The sequence below is a fragment of the Polistes dominula genome, unplaced genomic scaffold (genome assembly GCF_049000335.1).
Source record: "Polistes dominula isolate Pdom_NZ unplaced genomic scaffold, Pdom_raw_medaka contig_25, whole genome shotgun sequence".
Classification (NCBI taxonomy): Eukaryota; Metazoa; Arthropoda; class Insecta; order Hymenoptera; family Vespidae; genus Polistes; species Polistes dominula.
In genome coordinates, this window is record NW_028301094.1 from 1,730,465 (window position 1) to 1,751,334 (window position 20,870).

The following is a 20,870-nucleotide window of genomic DNA, read 5'->3' on the forward strand; positions in this document are numbered from 1 at the left end:
TTTAAATTACAATTTTTGATAGAATTTATTCTATACAACGTTCTGTCAGGTTTATTTTGTTTTCAAATTATTAAAAATATCGGTACGCACGTATTAAAGTCACCGCAGCAAAAATTCCGCTAATGCGCCAATCTACATCTTAAATTGTTGCGACAAATCATAGAATACAAAATATTATTTCAAATCAAAACACTTTGAAAATTCGAAACATTTTATTTATAAAAAGTAGTCAATCGGATTTCGGTGGAAAATGAATGGGCCAACATAGATTCAAAACAGTCTCTATTTTCTTTCACCTGATACTGTTGCCATAACCCTGACTAAACCCTGACGAAACCCTGACGGTTGCTGTGTACAAACAACAAGGTTGTTGTATGCGAACAACAAGATTGCTCTTTATTGGCGCATTAGCGAAATTTTTGCTGCGGTGGCGTTAATACGTAAATACCAAAATATCTTTTAATATTTCAACATGATACAAACAAATTATCGATCTAATTTGTATTCGATTTGAAAAGAAAAGAAATGAAAAAAAAAAAAAAACAAGGAAAGAATGTATTTATTTGTTGAAAATATAATATGAAAATATATTCCTCAAATCCCAATGGTTATTTTAAAAAACACTTTATATGCATATATAAATCCGTAAGAGTTTAAAGTTCGATTTTATCGTATATATATATATATATATATATATATATATATATATATATATATCGTAATACGAATTCATCGAAATCTCTTAGGTGCTATTCGTCGACGAAAAATCCCGAAGCTTCGTGAAGGAGAACGACAACTGCGACTTTTATATATCGAGCGAGGAAAGCTCGTTGGGAATACTGGAAAATCCGAAGCACTCACTTCCGCCGAATACAACTTGCCGTTATCACTTTCAAGGAAAACTAAACGAGATAGTTTGGCTTTCCTTCGTCAAGTATTATGCAGCTAGTGCAGAACTTGCCGCGAATCTTCATACTGGTGCAGATTGTAACGCGAAGTTGTTGATATGGGATGGCGATCATGCTTCGAATAAACTTGTTACAACGAGAAAGGTAGACAAACAAAAAATTTACAATATGTTTCGATTGTACAACGATACGTGATCATATTTCTTGAAAATATTTCAACGACTAACTTTTATCACAGATTTTCAATTATATTTTGAAAACATTTAACACACGTTTAGGAGCCACGTCAGTCATCAGTGACTGACAGTTCAACTATTTTTACAATACAAAGTAACACCTGTGGCCTAACGGAAATTTTCCTAACAATTCAAACTAAAACATGATCATGTAGAAATAAGTTTCAGTTTAATATAGAAACCTTTACAATATCTAAATTGTCATTTTTCCTTTATGATGAACTCATTAATTGGATCGAGTAATATTCTTTCAGAATATCACACTGATGGGCCAATTTTGTAAAGACGACGTACCAAGACTTTGCGATCATAGTCTTTTACGTAATAGCAGTCGTCATACGCGTCCTTGCAGTTTGACCGAGAGTTACGTTTCAACTGGAAGGGATCTTACTTTGGAACACATTTTACGTCAAGGAAGTGCACTTTATCCGATAAGCTTCGTATTGCGTTATGAATTTGTGCACGAAGCCACATCCTGCAATCACGTTTTCTCAATGGCGTCTCCAACTTCCTCTACGTCTTCCACATCATCGTCATCATCGTCATCGTCATCATCATCATCTTCGTTATCAATAATCTCCAACTTTGGAAAGTTCACATCTCCTAAGAGCGTATTTCTCTATGGTCGAGGTGGCACGCAAAATCTCAGCTGTGTTTATAGATTCGAGTCTGAACCCGAACACAGAATAGAGTTGTCCATTGACAAAGCTTCATTCGGTGATAAGATCTGTTCCTCTTACATAGATCCACTCGTCAATCGATGGACTTGCGATAGACGTATTGGCGGGCCAAGAAAGTTTGGTATTGCTGAACTCGTCATTGCTGAGTATCCTTGGCACGAGGTTGAATTGGTAAGTCACAAAGAAGACCCATGTGAAATATAAGCTTCCCATTGATTCTTCTTATTCCTTTTTCTGTATACATTTCAATAGTTTGTATAAAAAATCGATTAAAGAAAGAATATCTAATTTCATTGGAAAATATATCCAACCCATTAAACGCGCAAACGATTGAAATATTTCCAGAAAAATATTATAAGATCCCACTTTAACATTTTATCTTTCTATTTGCAGATACGCGACTGTTTGTGCTCAAACGTGAGTGAGAGAATCGTTTTGAGGAGTCTAACGTCAAACGTCATAGAAATTAGATTTACAGTGACACTGATGAATGTAACGCAAGATTACAGGGATTACTTTTTCGAAGGAGAATATCGTTTTATTCCAATGAATACTGAAAACAGTGAGCAAGGGGGTTGCTCAACGAAACTTGAAGAACGTCGATTGCGTGGTACCAGTGGTGAGATATCACTGAGAAGTCCATTACCACGTGTTACTCCAGGTTTAGCAGCTGTCGAAGAAATGTTAACTAACACGGAAGATTTAACAGCAACACAATGCGTTAATGAACCCTGGTTGATTGAACCTGAGGATGCTAGAATGAACTTTCTTTATTTACGAACTGCTGGTTATAGTATTGATCTTGACAACGTTGAAGCATGTACCACACAAAATCGAATAATTGTATACTCAGCAGCCAATACCAAAGAACGCAGTGTAATTTGTCCAGAAGGTGGAGTGGATACCAGCAAAACAGTTGACTTCTTCTCAGGTGGTTGGAATTACAGTGCTGTTAATGCTAGTGTTGCAATGCATCAACACTCAAGAAGTTTTGTCGTTGAATTTTTACAAAGAGAACCTGGATTTTATGCCGTTACGTGGATGGCTATCTCAAAACGAACACCTACATCCAGTCTTGGTTCCAACGCTTTTACAATTTTACCTACAGAGGAATGTCCTTTTAGGTATGACAATTGACATTTTGATCATTTGAAACATTGTAGAATCTAAAAATGAATCTTATCTTATTCTAGGTGTCCAGAAATCCATGCTTGCATCAGTCAAGTACTTTGGTGCGACGGTGTTCGTAATTGTCCTTCGGGAAACGATGAGAAGGAAGAAAACTGTTCTTATCGTTTTGGTCCAACGTTATACTACGTTGCTATTGGTGCCGGTGCTCTTGGTGTATTCTTCGTCCTTTTACTTGCTACCGGTTGCCTAAAATATTGCCTGTCTCGTCACAAAACACGAAAGAAGAAAAAAAATGCTGCACTCAATGTAAATCATCACGTTAATCATACTCACCATAATAATGGTTTGACCGGAAGCAGATTGAGCGGACGTTACAATCTTCCTACACCACAGGAAATGTATTTGGAGAATTATGGGAAGGATAGTATTTGTTGACAATACGCCATTACTAATATCGAGACCACCGTGTGAATAGTTTGAGAGGTTTTTTTTTCGTTTTTTCTTTTTTTTTTTGTGGTTTTAATCTGCCTAATTTTAGACTTCATAGAAAAATGGCGTCAAAAATAGGCATAAGGCAGATGACAAGAAGATGATGAATTAAATTGAGTTTATTTACGATTAATAATAATAATAATAATAATAATAATAATAATAATAATAATAAAACAAATATATAATTATCGACGAGTACGTTTTTATAAAAAAAAAAAATATTATCAGCGAATTTGTTGAAAAAAATCTGACAAATTTGATAACACAACGATTGAATTTTTATTAGGTGCTCGTCTAATTTATTTAACAAAGTTTTTGATAATGTGATACGATATGACGCATGAATTGTTTTTCTTTTTTTTTTTTTTATCTCTCTTTCTCTCTCTCTTTTTTTTTTTAAAGACAAGAAAAAAGAGAAATTGTATCGATCGTTAAGAAAGAAACCAGCCAGAAATGTCGTCGTTCTACTTGTCGAGCTCATCTTGCGTGATTTTCACTCTCACGAACACAGAAACCGACCAAGTTCCATTATCCTCTCTTGAAAAAAAGGGAAGAAGAATTATTATTATTATTATTATTATTATTATTATTATTATCATTATTATTATCATTATTATTATTATTATCAGTGAGCTGCGACTGTTAGTAAATTTAAATGCGCGTTTTTTGGTAAATCATAGGTGCGAGCAGTGAAAAGTGGTGTGCAAAAAAAAAAACAAAAATAGAAGGAAACCATTTTCGTATGTAATCGTCTGCTTTTAAACCAAAGAGAGAGAGAGAGAAAAAAAGAAAAAATAAAAGAGAGAGAGAGAGAGAGTGGGAAAATGAGGAAAGAGGAAGTGTGACAGTTTAAAAGAAAAAAAAAAAAAGAAAAAAAATCTGATCCACTCAGAATCTGCGAAAAATCTTTGTTTTTAATAAAAACCAAAAAAAAGGAAAAAAATAAGCAAACGAAAAAAGAACAAAAAAAAATAATAAAAAGACTCGAAAGAAGCGTATCATTTTGAAAAAAATAAAAAAATAAAAAAATAATCAAGAAAATGACCAAACAAAATGGAAGCCATTTTACTCAAATTCTTTTTTTTTTTTTTTCTTATTCACACGCGACACAAAACTCATTTTCACGATCTTTTCCATAATAATAATAATAATAATAATAATAATAATAATAATAATAATAATAATCGAGAAAGAAATATATATATATATTTTTCACTCTCGTCTCTTTTCCCAAATCTCTCGAGAAATCAACAATTCAAAAAAAAAAAAAATGAAAATAAAGAAAAAAAGAGAGAAGAAAAACAACTCTTACAAAAAAAAAAAAAAAAAACAAGAAGAAAGAAAGAAAGAAAGAAAGAAAACAGAGAAAAACTAAACTAAAGTAAAAAGTAAACTACAGAAAAAAAAAAAAAAACGTATGTCGTCATCCGTCGATGTAGGCACCATTTTGTAAACATGGACGACATTACGAAATACACTCGTCCATAAACACATACATACATATACATATACATACATACACGCAAATGCACATTTAGCACGTTGAATGTCACGTCAGTCATATGTGACTGACACTGAACTATCAGTTCAAGCCGCGTCAGGCACAAATGACTGACATTGAACTTTCAGTTCAGGCCATGTCAGGCACATATGCCTGACGTTCACCTTTCGTTCTGCTGCCCGTGGCCTGACAAAGATTTCGATAAGAATTCGCGTGGCCCTGAACGCGTTAAAAAGAACGAAAAAAAGGAAAAAAAGAGATACATAACATACACATACACACATATACACGTAAAACAAAAAAAAAGAACGTTACATGATTCCTATTATACCTTAATCCAAACTTTATAATCATTTAAAAAAAAAGCGACTGATATTAAAACGCATAGATAAATCGCACGTGTACTACTCTAGGTTTGATATCGATCGAGCAAAGCTTGAACCGACCGGTAGAGTTGGATGTATAGTTAAAATATTTATTATTTAAATGAGAAAAAAAGATAAAATAAAGAAGAAGAAGAAGAAGAAGAAGAAGAGGAAGAGGAAGAGAAACAAAAAAAAGTAAAGAGAAGTAAGAAGAAATAAAAATAACCAAAGAAGATCGAACAACAACAACAACAAGACAACCAACAACAACAAACAAGTTTTGTGAGATAGACGAAATTGACAAATTTCAAATAATACCAATTCTCTCGTATTTATATTCTTTTGTGAGAGAAAGAAAAAAAGAAAAAAAAAACTAATCGTCGGTTAATACCGAACGATGATAAAACGATTAGAGGACTATTAATATGATCGAATGCTGTGATAGAAGTAAGCGTATCAACAATCGCAACAGGAATTCCTTCGCGTGTGTGTGTGTTTACTTTTATTTTTACTTCCTCCAATTTTTGTCTCTCTTTCTATTCTAAAAGTTGTTTTAAAATGGAGGAAGGATCTTTTCCAATCATCATCATCATCATTATCATCATTATCATTATGTTCATCATTATCAAACGACGATGAAATATTGGGATCTCTGGCAGGGTTCGTGGCGTAGCAAAATTTGACCTATCTACTCTAATTTTGAATGTAGCCACCAGATAGCGTATTCAAGTGCTAGAAATCCCAATATCGATCTTTCCTTATCCTTTTTCTTATCCGATCGTTGATCCAATTCAAAATATATACACGTATTACCATAATATACAATAATATTATTATAATTATATCTTTAAAACGACACTCGTCCCTTCTCCTTACCCTTCCAACAACAAGAAGAAGAAGAAGAAGAAGAAAAAATATACAAACAAATATAAACGATCGCAATCATCTCGTTTGGTATGCGCCGAATTTTTTTTTTTCTTCTTCTGTTTTGTGTTTGTAAATCGAACAAGAATTGTCTACCAGTGCTGTCAGATCGTGGGTAAATCTTACCCTCTCCCTGTGCCACTGGGATTGCACACAATGAAAGTTATCCATGTCCGTGTGTTTGGGATGTCGAAAGAAGTCGAGTGTAACCGAAGTTGGCGGGCACGCCGGAGTGGCACACTATGAAAGCGACTCGTGTCGTCCGAACACATGGACACGAGTCGCTTTTATAATGTGCCACTTCGTGGCCAACCGCCAACTTCGGTTACACTCGGCTTTCCTCGACATCCCAACACACGGACATGGAAAACTTTCATTGTGTGCAATCCCAGTGGCACAGGGAGAGGGTAAGATTTACCCACGATCTGACAGCACTGTTGTCTACTCTCTACTATTTCCCATTATTTATTTTTATCTTTTTTTTTTTGTTTTTCTTTGAGAAAGAAACTAGGACGGTGTCACTAAAAAAAAAAAAAAAAAAACTTGGATAATTTTTTGATTCGACCCCATCGAAACAAAAAAAATAATAGCGCGATCAATTTGAAAAATTGAATTACGCGCGTAATTTCCTAACAAAAACTGCCATTTTGTTTTAGAAAATTGTAATAAATGTATCATTGTAATCCAATTATTATTATTATTATTATTATTATTATATTCAGGATAAAATAATAATTTTAATGATTTACATATCGAATCTTTGAGAAATATTCTTCGATATCATCCAATTTTAAAACTGTCTGTTTATTCAAACTACTTTACCATCGGCCGATAACTTCTTACCGACGACATTGATTGAAATAGCACGGAGGAATTAAATAAGAAAAAATCTAAAAAAGAAAAAAAAAACAAAAAAAGAGAGAAAAGATAAATCGTTGAGTCTTAAACATGCATTAAAGTCTTCGATCATGGATCGAGTCTTCCAAAAGAAGCCTCAACGATTAAGTAAATACGTATATTATATAGTAATATGCATATATACTTATGTATTACCTGTGAAAAATATATCTGCGATTCTCTACGCGACTATCGAAACTATTGTAAAAAAAAAAGAAAAAAAAAAGGAATTACAACACAGAGGAAAATAAAAAAAAAAAAAAAGAAGAAGAAAACTGCCATTAATCGTAAAAACCAAAAAAAAAAAACGAGAAACTATCGAGATAAATCGTATACAGAGTGTGTTTAAAAAAAAAAACCAAAACTGAAAGAAGAAATGGTGAAAGAGATAAAGAAAGAAGGATCATCGATTTATATAGGAAATACGAAATAAAAACAAAGAAAGATGAAATATTATAAAGGGAGATGAAAAATATTAAATAAAAACTAAGAAAAAAAAATAAATAAATAAAATAAAATAAATAAAAATAAATAAAAATAAACGCATCGTCGTTGATTTGACAGCGACAGGATATAAACGCATGCATGTATGTAAGTACACGAAAAAAAAAATAAAATAAAATAAAATAAAATAAATAAAAATAAAACAGTAGCACCGACATGGTTTGCACACGTAGTTGAAAGAAGAAAAAAGGAAAGAAAATAATAATAAAAAAAAAAATAAATAAAAAAAAAGAAGGAAAGAATCTTTTCCTTTTAAGAAAAGGAAGAATAAGAAGATGAAGAAAAAAATAAGCAACAACAACAACAACAACAACATGGTGGTGGTGGGGCAAGAATTATTTGAATCAATGAGGGGCCTTGATTCAACGATCTTTCTAAGCAGAATCCTTATAAACACGTTCTCACACATGATGATGATGTACTTTGTGTAATTTTATCGTTATTTATCATTTCAATAAAAACAACCACAACGAGATATCGTTGATAAGCTGCCCACGTTTTTTTTTTGTTTGTTTGTTTGTTTGTCTAGTTTGACTTAACCGATTTGAAATGTACATTATATATATTTACTTACCACATAAGTATATAAATAAGGTACGTTCAAAAAAAACTAACATTGTAAGTGTAAAAGTAAGAAGTGTAGTTTCTGATGTATACACATATGAGTTTTATTTTTTTTTTTTTTTTGAATCTTCTTTTCTTCCTTTCGTTATCTCGTGTCGCTCGTAGAAATACTTGAACTCGTTGAAAGAAAACTATCAAAAGTTTTCTTTCACGAATTGCTTCGATACACCGAAAACATCGCACCCCCCCTTTTGGCACTTCGTTCAAGAAATAAAAAAAAAAAATAAAAAAGTAATAATAAAAAAAGAAAAAACAAAAAAAAAAGAAGAAAAACATAAAAATAAAATCATTGTAATCATTGTGTCGACGAAAAATGGTCCAATCGTGACCGTATATCTGCTAAATGTATCGATTTCTGCCTTTCCACTGGAACGATTACTTTTTTAGAGGACGTCTTGAATTTGAAATAAATTTTACATTGACTAACGAAACTTTTTTTCATCTACTTATCTTCTTATCTATCTTTCACTTTTTCATCTTGAAATATACAGTCTGTCGTAAATAATTTGTTTCTTCTTAATTTAAACAAAATGATATGTCAACGAATCGCACAATAATCTACTCAATTTTTCTCAAATAATTTGTTGTTTAATTCAACATTTTATGAACATGAATATTTTATAATAACATAAGAAGAAATAGATTATTTCTAAGTCACCCTCTGTATATATATATATATGTATGTACTTTCTATATTTACTTATGTACATATGTTCATTGTAGTAGTATTTCAATGCTGCTGTTGCTGCTGCTGCTGCTTTTCAAGATGATAATTCATAAACTTGAAGAGCAAATTCAGATTTGTTTTACAGGATACCTTAATGGAATGGAGTCGTCCTAACTAAACAACTTCTCAAACGAGTAGGTGTCATAGAGAAATCCATGACTTAATCAAAGGAATAGAATATGGATGTAGGGATGAAGTTTGTTGGTTAATTCTAATCTGGTTGCTAAATCTGAACGTTATCCATATTCTATGTCCAGCACATTCAAACAACCTTCCTGAATCAAAGATACTTCCAACATATTTCCTTCCATATTTCTTTTTTCTTTTTCTTTCTTTTTGTTTATTAGTTTCTCTAAATTTATTTCCTGTTTAAATTAAATATATAAAATTGTGTATGTGTGTGTGTGTGTTAATTTTTTGATATTATATTTTACAAATTTATAATAACGCAATTACTTCACATTGCAAATGAATTTATATTTGTTTTTACTTTTTTTTTTTTTTCTAGAAATGCAATTATTACCTTTCTTCTTTTTTGTTTTTCTATTATTCAATTTTTATAATAACAATTGTAAAACAATCCAACTCATTAAGTATGAACTTCATTATTAGTTTTTATTCTTTTTTATTTTAATAATTTTATACAATTAAATTTAGTCAATTTAAATCAACTAATACCACCTGTTGAAAAATTCTCTAGATAAAATGGTCATATAGGTTAAAAAATTCCTAAAATTTGTATTATGTAATAACTAGAAAAATTGACAGAAATAATTTCATATACAAATGCCAGTGCCGTAATCGTGAGCGCGTAGTACATGCGCGGTAGCACAGGGTCCCCCCCCCCCCCGCCGCCATTGATGGTGTGTCCCACAAGACACAAATAATTAAAAAAATCAATTAAATTTTTATTAATTACTTACATTATATTCTTTCATTTAAAATTAAGGAGCTCCTCTTGTTTTTATTTCGCATAATATGAATCTACAAATTATGCAACGCTATTTGATAAAAAAAGTAGTAAGAGATTGTTCTGATTGGTAGACGCGAAATGGATCGACCAATCACCATTCTCAAAACGAGAATCCCAAATATTTTTATTTTACATAATCTGGACAATGTTTTAATTTTTTTAATTTTTGTTTAAATTAATTCATTCATTATAAAAATAATAATTAAAATGAAAAATGATGTAATGTTTGATAAATAAAAAATAAAAACACGTTTTCCTTTCATATGATCTATTATCGATGTTCGATATCGATTGTAGTTTCTTGTGATAATCGAAATATCGAAAGAACGCGGGTACGTACAATTTTTGACGATTTTTCTTGTATGTTTGATAATTATATTACGGATATTAATATATCTTAATATTATTTATTGACATATGATTTAAATAACAGACCAATAACATTTATTAGTGTAAAAGATATCATAATTAATAATATTCGTGTTATTTCTTTATCAAGTAATGAAATTTGATCTGATGATCAGTAAAGTAATGTACTAAGAAGTTGCATGACATTTGTTTTAACAAAGTGCGTAAAAATTAAAAAAAAAAAAAAAAAAAAGAAATAATAATAAATCAATTAGAATTATCCAATCAGAGAGGATTGAATGTAAGTAAAAGTACGTCAAGTAAACATTACAAATATTTCATTGTTTCATAATTTTAAATCAATTATGTGTATGATAACACGTTATGATTTTTCTATTAACATTAAATGAAAAAAACAAAAAAAATGTTTGTAATTTAAAACTGTTTTTTCTTACTCACATATTTTTAAAGATTTTTAATCAAATGGTAACACACAAAATGAAATTTTTCTTTTCTTTTTCAAATCTTCGTTAATTTGCTACATTTTTATTTATTTATTTATTTATTTATATTTTTTGCTTATCAAAAAAACATTGCAGTGTCATTATTCAATATTAATTTATATAATTATTGTGTAATTGTAATTGTTTCTTTGTTTTGTTTTTTTTTGTTTTTTAAATTTATATTTAATGTTTATTTATAGATCTAAATGTATAAATGAATAATAAGTTAAAAAAAACAATTCAATATGGAGACCAGATATAGAAGTAAAAATTCTTCATATAAGAAAAAACATAATACACGTAAACGATCCAAATATTTACAATCTAAATTACAATTGAAAGATTTAAGAATTGTTTTACATGATATTGCTGCCAATGATTTAATTCCGCAACATCAAAGATATTTAATTACCAAACGAAATAATGACGTTGATCAAATAATGAATAATATGAAAGAAAATGCAAATAAAAGGATCAATAAGAGTAATAAACAAATTGATGTTGAAAATAAACATTCTTTGAATAATCATAATAATGAATTAAAATGTTCTATGGTTAAATTGTACAAACAATATTTTCCAAAACAATCATTGAAAAAGAAACAGAATAATAGAAAGAAAAAGAATAATAGAAAGAAAAAAAATGGAAAAAGATTATTTGATAATAAGAAAGATTCATCGTGTGTTAACGAACAACAAGAGACTTCTTTAACTAAACCTTTATCTTTTAATTACAATGATGATAAAAAAGAATTTGCTTTTATTAATACAAATGACAAATATAATTGTACAGAAAAATATAATAATGTAGATAATATGTGTATTGTCATCAATAATTCTGATAGAAATTTATCTAATAATAAAGTATCTATACTTGATATTGATAAGAAAACAAATGAAGATGATGTTCATTGTAAAAATGATGATGTTAACAATAAAATTGTTAATAATGACAATTTGATGATCAATAAAATAAACACATCACCGAAAATAATAGAAGATTATGTTTTACATAAAAATAAAGTCATATTAATGGATGATTCAAATTATTTATGTCGTAAGGATTATTATAGAATGAGGATAGATAATATGGAAGTGAATAAACCTTATTCACAATCAATTGAATTATGTAATAAAGTAACTGAATTGACGGTAGAAAATTTACATAAATTTACTGAAAATTATCAAGATAATCATCGACAATTACAAATTAACAGTATAACAAATGTAACTGATATTAACAGTCTTCATTCAATTAACAATAATGATAAAAATATTGTGCAACAAATGAACAAAAGTAATAATAATAATATTATTTCTTCTTATACAAAAAGAAAGTGGTTGAGTCAAAATGGAGAAATGCAATTTAATGAAAGTAATAAAAAATTTAAACTCGATAGATTATTTGTTAAAAGTAAAAGTGTCAGTACAATTAATAATCGTTTATGTATCAATGAGAATTCTAATTCATCTTTCAAATATGATAATGTAAATATCAATGCTAATGTAATACAAGATACACATAATAATGTAACTTCATCTTCTAATAATAATAATAATAAGATTAATATTGATAATAATAATAATGATAATAATTTATGTAAAGTAGAGCTTATACAAAAACCCAATGAGATTTATTGTGATACGAATACAAATCTTTCTAATAATTCAAAGATTAATTTAGAGAATGAAAAGAATGAGACAAAAGTAATTGAAAAATATGATAAAAATGTGGAACACTTTGATGAAAATAATTTGTCCAATGAAATATCAATTTGTAGAACACAATTAGATTATTCCAAAAAAATTGATAATAAAACTGAAGATGTTAGTGATGACGATGATTACATTTCCATATACTCGAATACATCTTTAATTTTGTAAGTATATTAATGGTTTTTTTTATATAATAATAATAATAATAATTTATTCAAACATTTGTTAATTATTGTTAAGATTATTATTTCAATATTTGAAGAATAATACATTTGTTTGTTTGTTTTTCTTTCTTTACAGAGATGATGTTCTTACGCCATGTAAAAAGAACATTGAAATGGACAAATGTAAGAAGAATAAAATTGTTTCTCCAAATATTTCAAATACGAGTAAACAAAATAATAATTTAAAATGTGTTCAAAGATTAGATACTGTTGCACAATGTAATAATATTCCATTAAATAACAGATTAACAAATTTGCAGAAAAAAATGAATGCAAAGAAATGGAAAAAACGAATGAATGCAAAGAAATAGAAAAAAAGAATAAAAAAAGAATTCTACTGTCAAAATAATACCCGTGCAAATTAATAAATCCAGTAGTACTTTTGATAAAAAGACAAAATCTGAACAAAAAAACAAAAATAATGAAGTAAACAGTAGAACAAATACTTTGTCCAATGATCAGAATAAAATTGAAACACCTATAAAAGTAGACATGTGGAGTTACAATATTCATGAACAATACTGTTTTCAAATGATGAAAGATAGCTTTTGCAAAAACAATATAAAGAAGAAATGTTTATTTAAACATGAGGTATGTAATATAAGAAAATCTTGTGTTTCTTGAAAATTCTTCAAACTTTTGTTTATATAATTAACAAATTTCTGATTTGTTTTATTTTGTTTGTTTGTTTGTTTGTTTGTTTGTCTGTTTCCGTTTTATATTACAGATACAAGAATTAATTAATTATACTATAATTAATTATAAAGAACATCTTACGAGTATATTGTTTCATTTGTGTTCTTTGAGATACACATATTTATTAGGAGAATTATATATTCAAATTGTAGACAAACTTAATATCATTTCCATTTTGAATATATATAAAGGGTATTATTTACAAGAAAAGCCATATTTGAAATTTGTTCATGCCACTGTACAAGCATTATTAAAAAAAGGAATGAGTCCAAAATGTATAATAAATGAATTATGCCAAATTCATTATAATGATAAGTTAACATTACATTATATATTGATTTTGATAAAAGATAGAATAAAATCTTACGAATGTTGGGATGCTTTGAGTATTTTGTTTAAATTTATAAAACCGGACAAGAATATTATCGAAAGGATATTAAATGATTGTATAATTAATCGTCAACATGTTCAAGATGTTAATATAAATTTAATACAAAAGTTACATCCTGATGAAATCAATCAATTGGATCAAAATTTACTGTCATCTTTCAATAATTTAGTATTAAAACATCAATGTGAAAATATTCGTAACAATTTATCATCTTTATATACAGTTAATAATAATAATAATAATAATCAAAGTCTTTTATACTCTTCTTTGGACAAATTTGAAGAAAATTATAATGAAAGAATTCTTAACAATTCATATGTGTCATGTTCAGATAGTAAGTATTCAACAAATAAACATATATATATTCAATATGATATAAATTATTATTACAAGTTAAATTAATATATATATATATATTAATATTCATTGATATTATTTATATTTATTTTCTAATAGATGATTTATCTGATAAATTTTGTCAGTATACAACGTTGTTCAATTTAAAGAACAAATTATTATTTGGTGATTACGATTATATTATTAATGTATTAAATAATTATCAAAAAACAGATCAAGATGTAATATGTTATCGTTACTGTTTTCAAATATTTTGTAAGGAAATTAATAATGGACAATATTATGTGTCTGAGATTATAAAACATGCAAGTAAAATCGAATTAGACATTTATCTTCATTAATTATTCAATTCTGAATTTATTTAATAATAAAGTAATAATTAATTTTTCATTTTTTTTTTTTTTGTATAATTTTCAGTTAGAACTAATGCAAATAATGAAATAATCGATATATTAGTCGATATTGCCATATATATTTTAATGAAATTAGTTATCAACAAAATTTGGATATTGGCATATAAATTATTGGAAACTTTAGAAATATGTTTTGTTGATTTTGATGCTACATTTCTTCTATTATCTGCTGAAATTTATTTAGCAAATAATCAAGTTAACAAAGCATTCCTTTTACTCAAAGGTAAAATTCATATATATTATAATTATAATTATAAAATGTTAAGTGGTATCAAATAAAAATATAAATCATTATTTTCAGAAAGCAATATAATAAGTACAAATCGTCAAAATTGGAATGTCTTAAGTAAACCAGAAGATTGTTATCTTCGTACGAGGATAATACAAATTTTATTGGATGCACTTCGTAAAGAATCATCGGAGAATGCATTTTTTATGTTTCAATTTTTAGCCAATGATCAAAATAATAATTATGAACCTATTGGTAAGAAAATATAATATATATCAAGATGATTAATATAGAAATATTATTATAAATGCTTTTTTTTTGTTTTGTTTCAGATCTCTCACAATATGTTGACAAATTAATGTTGACATTTTTATCAACGATGGAAATTCAATTGGTCGCTGCAATGGGACATTTAATAATCGAATATAATTTCCCATTTACCAATGTAATAGTATGGCGTGCTGCAATTACACTTTTATGTCGCAGTGATGATATTATACTTGCGAAAAGATTGTATCAATACGCAACTGGTTTTAACATTTATGAACCGATAGAGGTAATTTAAAGATTTCTTCTTCTTTTTGTTTTTACAATTGAACTTAAATAATATTTGATAAAATATAATAATTTTTGTTTTTGTTTTTTAATTCTCTGATAAACAGGGTATATATTCTTAATTCGTGAGACAAGCGAGTAGAAGGGGGATGATTCTAAATGAAAGCATATTTGTATGAACAAATTTTATTCTATATTTTTTAATTAGTTTTTTTTTTTTTTTATTATGTAGAATCATTCCCTGATCTCGCTTGTACTCAACAGTTATATAGGATACCTTGCATTAATGTACATATATATATACATAAATACATATATACATTTATATATATTTCTATTTTTTTTGTAATTCATGTTTAATAAAGTAAAATAATATTAATTAAAGTTGTCACCCGTTATACATATTTCAATAAATATTAAATGGGTTGAAGAAGAATTATATTTAATATTTTGGGATTTTTTTCAAAGACTTTCTTTGAACATAAGAAATAATAATAATAGTAACAATCAAATTATTAAACCCAAGGAGGAGCTATATATATATATTATTTTTCAGGTAAATATTATATTTTATTGTTTCAATTATTATTTCAAATTGTTGATATTATTAGTTAAAATTATTTAATAGGAATTATCTATGGAAACACTTCCTTATGTTAAACAATCTTACGATCCTATGAAAACAATCAATTTTAGTCAAAAATTGGTAAGAGATGTATTGGATACATGGTTTGATCCATCGTTAACATCAACGTTAAAATTAAATGGAAATGTAATGCAATTGAATTATAGTTCGATTATAAATTATCTAATGTTTACTTTAGATTATCAAATTTAAGGATAACAAAAATGTTCTAAGACGGGGGTCGGCAATCTGCGGCTCGCGAGCCACATGCGGCTCTTTAAATGCGAAGCTGCGGCTCGCGAGCCACATGCGGCTCTTTGAATGCGAAGCTGCGGCTCGCGAGCCACATGCGGCTCTTTAAATGCGAAACTGCGGCTCTTTGAAAGTGAAGCTGCGGCTCGCGAGCCACATGCGGCTCTTTGAAAGTGAAGCTGCGGCTCGCGAGCCACATGCGGCTCTTTAGTTAAAAGATTTTATTTATGCAAATACTATTTATTGTTGGAAAGAAAAAATTTTGTGGCTTTTTAAAAATTTTGAAAATTTTGTAAAATTGTAATTTTTGGCTCTTCCGACTTACAAAAGGTTGCCGATCCCTGTTCTAAGATAATTATTTGACTTTATGCATAGATGTGCACAATTTTTTTCATTCAAAATTTCTAAACAATTATTTACATTATTTTTTTGATTTATTCAATTTTGATAAATATAGTAATGTCTTTAAATATATATATATATTTTTAAATAGACTATAAGAATGATTTGAAATGTAATTAAAAAAAATTATTTTATAACAAATAATCTACATAGAAAAATACGTAGATAACTCATTGATAAATTTCTGCATAGGAATTTCATTGATAATAGTTTACTAATATATTTTTAATTAAATATAAGAATAAAAAGAAATATATATATATATATATATATATAAACCAAATATATCTAATTTATATTGCCTTGATTGTACAATAATAATCATGTGCAATAATCATATTCTTTCTTTTGTTTTGTTTTATATATAAAATATTGCGTACAAATCAAAATAGATGACGATGAGATATGAGTAATTATTATATATATAAATAATTACTGTATTATTACTCATATCTCATCGTATATATATATATACACATTTCTTGAAATATAATTATATACTAACTTAATCGAACTCAGGTATATCATCGAAAGAATAACCAGGTACTTTTTGGTAAGCTAAAATAGCAACTCTCATGTGGTAAGCTCCAGGTATAAACATTAATGCTCCTAATATAATCACAGGCCACATTCTATCAGAATACTGTAATAAAGAAATCAAATAATTAATTACATGATCAGTTCATATATATATATATATGTATATATATATAATACATATTTAAATTATACTTTGTTAAACATATTATTATTATCTGTAAGAACATTATATATATTATATATTTTTTTACAAGGCAATATAAGAAGAAAATAAAAGACAAATAATTTACTTTGGAATCAATGTGACCGCTGATTATTAAACTTCCCATTATGAGCATAACGGTTCCTCCTACAAATAGAAGAGCAGCTAACGTGATGGCTTTCCATGGTATTTTCACTGGTGGATTCACAAACTGTAAAGGTGATAATTAAACATTCAAATCATTGTAAACATGAATTATTTTGAACACGTTGTTAGATTTTCATTTGACTATACTGATACTTTTTTTTTAATTCATTCTTATCTTCATCTTGTGTATCAAAACAATTAGTAGACAATCTTTAGAATTACTTTTTAATATTATAGATAAATATTATTAATTAATGATTACCTGTGAATCTATAAAGCCATTGTCAGTTTCGGTTAGCTGTGTGTAATCCACGTTGTTAAATTGTCTCTCACCACTGCCAATCTTCCTTCTTGACATACTCACTTTATAATTATAATCTGTAATGTCAAATTAAACATATTATTATTTATTGATACAAGTATATACATTTAATTTAAGTAGTTTTTTTTTTTTACACATTTTGACATATTTTTATGAAACTTTGTCAACATTGATTTTTTTGATCATACAGAAAAATATTGTTAATTGATAAATATATATATATAAAAGGTTGATATATTTACCTAGACGAGGACGCCAATGCATATATAAGTCTAACGACCTGTCATTTATCTTTGATCGTTTATGGTGCAGTAAAACGCGCATTGCGCAAAGTTAAAACATGTCGATTGTTATTATTTATTTACACATAAAATTATTACTTTTACCAATAAGTATTTGTCTATAGTACATGTCAATATATAACAGTAATTAATATTTGTACTATAATAGTATGATTTGTTAAAATTATGAAACTATACACAAAATTTTAACATCAATCAAACGGAGTTAACCTCACATATGGTAAAACTTCTTTTTATCACAAATGGTGTTTGTTTTATTCAAAAACAAAAAAAAAAACGAAGAAAAGACAAAATGTAAAGAAACGTATTGCGCACTTCAACTGCAATATGTCATTTTTATAATTAGAAATTTAAATGATTACTTTTTTAATTGTATGTTAATCTCGCACAATTGTATATAATTTGATTATATTATTTTATTTTACATATTTATTGAAAATATATATATGTAAATATGTTTATTTATTTTTTTATTTATTATAAACAATTATTTTTATTGTTATTCAACATTTATTGTAATGTGTGACATTATCTATGTGATTATAAATTGCGTTAACAGATGGCGATTGTGTAACGTCAATACTCGTGCTGCCATCTACGCAACATACGAAACTAACGGAGCGGGAAATTTATGGAGTTCATCGTAAAATGAATTAACATCTAAATAGTCTATTAAATGTAACAATCAATGACGATCTATTCTCGTTAAAATTTTAATGATATTTTATTCAATAGAAATGATTCAAATTAATTGACTATTTGTTACTAATCAAAACAACATCTTTTAAGGTATTTCAAGTAATTTTTGTAGCATGTAGCATGGATTGATGAACAGGTCAGAGAACAAAATATTGTATATTAATGATATGGATTAATAATATGGAATAAAATATACCTGTACTGAACCAGCTGGTCCACATATCAAAGAGACCCAAGGAAATTATGAAAAATAATCACCATGAGTTATCTTCTTCTTCTTCTTCTTCTTCTTTCTTGAAAGAGAACAAACACGTCCGATCGGATCAATGCGATTTGTATTATTTTACAGAAAATAATATTATCTTTTCATTAAGCTACATAATAAAATTAAGAAAGTTTTCAATCAAGTATATTATTCCTTTTTTAATATTTTTTTCTAGATTACCAATAACAATTTCAGATCTACTGACATTTGCACAAATCTTGAACGAACTATGACCTAATTTGAAGTAATAATTTAGACAAAGATCATACGTAAGAGCATAAGATTGAAAATAAATGAAAAACAATTAATTGATGAAGAAAAGATGCAAGATGCTGCAAATGCTGCTGCATCCCTCTTTTTCATCCCTTATATCTCAATACTTTTTCTCACAGTTCTATTTCTTTCTATTTTTTTTTTTTTTTCTAGATGACTCGTACTACTCATAAGAGCCGGATTATTCTTTTTTTAAGTTCCTTTCGAGAAGAGTTGTTATCTTGGAATTTGTCCTTGATCGAACGATCCGTTGGTAGTCAAAAAAAAAAAGCACTTCAACGTGGCTCATCGAAATATACGTTTCTTCTCATCGTTGAATGTTCTAGCATAACGCGTGATGACAAAGTTACAAGATACGATGAAGAATGACAGACAGAGGTACATTTCCCAAATGGGAAGAAGTGAAAAATCGCGGCCGTCCTTCCACTAATTTCGCTAGAATCGATCTGCGAGAAGCTTCCTCTAACCGCGGAGGCTGTGGACAGCAGTGCCGGCCGATTGCGGAATAGAACCAAGACGCATAACCGTCGCATAATGCCGCACCGAAGAACACACAACCGATATATTCTATATGATTCATCAATTAAACTGAAATTCTAACTAAATTTATTACTATTTAATATTAGAATATTTTCCAAATATTTTCTCATTACATTTTTATATTTATAATATTTGATAATTAACGTTTAATTTATATTGTGTCAAATATTATAAATATATTCACAATTTATATAATATTAGAATTTACATTTGCAATGTTATTATTTGAAATATATTTTCATTTTATTTTTCTTTATTATATTTAATAATTTTCACTTTAATTAATATTGTCAAATATTTACAATTTATAGTATTGCAATTTAAATCTGCAATATTTTGAAAATATTTTTATCTAATTTTTCTTTATTATATTTAATAATTAACGTTAATTTATATTGTTAAATATTATATATATAAAAACCGGCTTTTTTAATTGGAAAAAAGTAAATTCTGCATTAAACGTAAAACTACCTTTTAATATTGGTATTGATTTTGATAACAATTATAATATTTAATTTAAAAAAAAAACAAAAAACAAAAAGAAATATCATTTTATAATATCAATATGATAGTTCTAATACAAATATCCTATATAAATATTTATTATTGATTATATTAAAAGTAAAATATTCAAAGATTATAAAATAAAAAAAAAAATAAAAAAGAAATCGTTGTAAAGTCTATCACGCAAACCGTGTATTCCGATTGGTCACGTTATAAACGCGCTTTATATTATATAACTTAAAACAATAATTTTTTTCCAAGATTATCGATTAAAAAATAACGTATATAAATATAAACATAGAATAATTGTAAAATGAATTGAATATTATAACATTTACCACGTAATTAAATATATCATATATACATATATATATATGTATATTCAATAGATAAATATATATATA

At 27.4% G+C, this 20,870-nt stretch overlaps 3 protein-coding genes across 5 annotated transcripts in view; 2 read left to right on the top strand and 1 right to left on the bottom strand.

Annotated features, from left to right (window-relative positions):
* The window catches only part of LOC107071670 (uncharacterized), a 91,337-nt gene extending 82,644 nt beyond the window's left edge, over nt 1–8,693 (top strand). The window contains exons 7-10 of the mRNA XM_015330857.2: nt 747–1,052; nt 1,399–1,995; nt 2,218–2,948; nt 3,018–8,693. Coding sequence (XP_015186343.1) covers nt 747–1,052; nt 1,399–1,995; nt 2,218–2,948; nt 3,018–3,390 — 2,007 coding nt within the window. The 3' untranslated portion in view covers nt 3,391–8,693. The remainder of the gene's footprint in view (nt 1–746; nt 1,053–1,398; nt 1,996–2,217; nt 2,949–3,017) is intronic.
* A 2,231-nt stretch (nt 8,694–10,924) lies between these two features.
* Nucleotides 10,925–16,395, top strand: LOC149031199 (uncharacterized). The gene is made up of 9 exons (XM_089176571.1): nt 10,925–12,692; nt 12,829–13,054; nt 13,411–14,173; nt 14,296–14,505; nt 14,614–14,832; nt 14,911–15,093; nt 15,171–15,394; nt 15,779–15,949; nt 16,022–16,395. The coding sequence occupies exons 1-9, from the start codon at nt 11,059–11,061 to the stop codon at nt 16,229–16,231; spliced, it is 3,840 nt and encodes a 1,279-aa protein (XP_089032697.1). The 5' UTR covers nt 10,925–11,058; the 3' UTR covers nt 16,232–16,395.
* Nucleotides 16,396–16,729: 334 nt separating this feature from the next.
* LOC107071672 (transmembrane protein 230) lies at nt 16,730–19,931 on the bottom strand. 3 transcript variants are annotated; one of them, XM_015330863.2, is made up of 4 exons: nt 19,081–19,931; nt 17,824–17,939; nt 17,503–17,625; nt 16,730–17,315 (listed from the first exon to the last, which is right to left on the bottom strand). In XM_015330863.2, exons 1-4 carry the CDS (start codon nt 19,103–19,105, stop codon nt 17,178–17,180), a joined length of 402 nt encoding a protein of 133 aa, XP_015186349.1. In that variant the 5' UTR covers nt 19,106–19,931; the 3' UTR covers nt 16,730–17,177. The 3 variants fall into 3 exon arrangements, with proteins under 3 accessions (XP_015186349.1, XP_015186350.1, XP_015186348.1); XM_015330864.2 differs by having other exon boundaries at nt 19,143–19,929; XM_015330862.2 differs by lacking the exon at nt 19,081–19,931 and adding an exon at nt 18,126–18,384.
* Nucleotides 19,932–20,870: the final 939 nt, after the last annotated feature.

Coding starts and splice junctions, on each gene's coding strand:
- LOC149031199 (XM_089176571.1), top strand. CDS start 11,059: ATGGAGACCAGATATAGAAGTAAAAATTCTTCATATAAGAAAAAACAT. Junction 14,833..14,910: donor AGCATTCCTTTTACTCAAAG/GTAAAATTCATA, acceptor CATTATTTTCAG/AAAGCAATATAATAAGTACA. Junction 15,094..15,170: donor TAATAATTATGAACCTATTG/GTAAGAAAATAT, acceptor GTTTTGTTTCAG/ATCTCTCACAATATGTTGAC.
- LOC107071672 (XM_015330862.2), bottom strand. CDS start 18,207: ATGCGCGTTTTACTGCACCATAAACGATCAAAGATAAATGACAGGTCG. Junction 17,940..18,125: donor GCATTGGCGTCCTCGTCTAG/GTAAATATATCA, acceptor TTGACATTACAG/ATTATAATTATAAAGTGAGT. Junction 17,626..17,823: donor ATGGCTTTATAGATTCACAG/GTAATCATTAAT, acceptor TCACCTTTACAG/TTTGTGAATCCACCAGTGAA.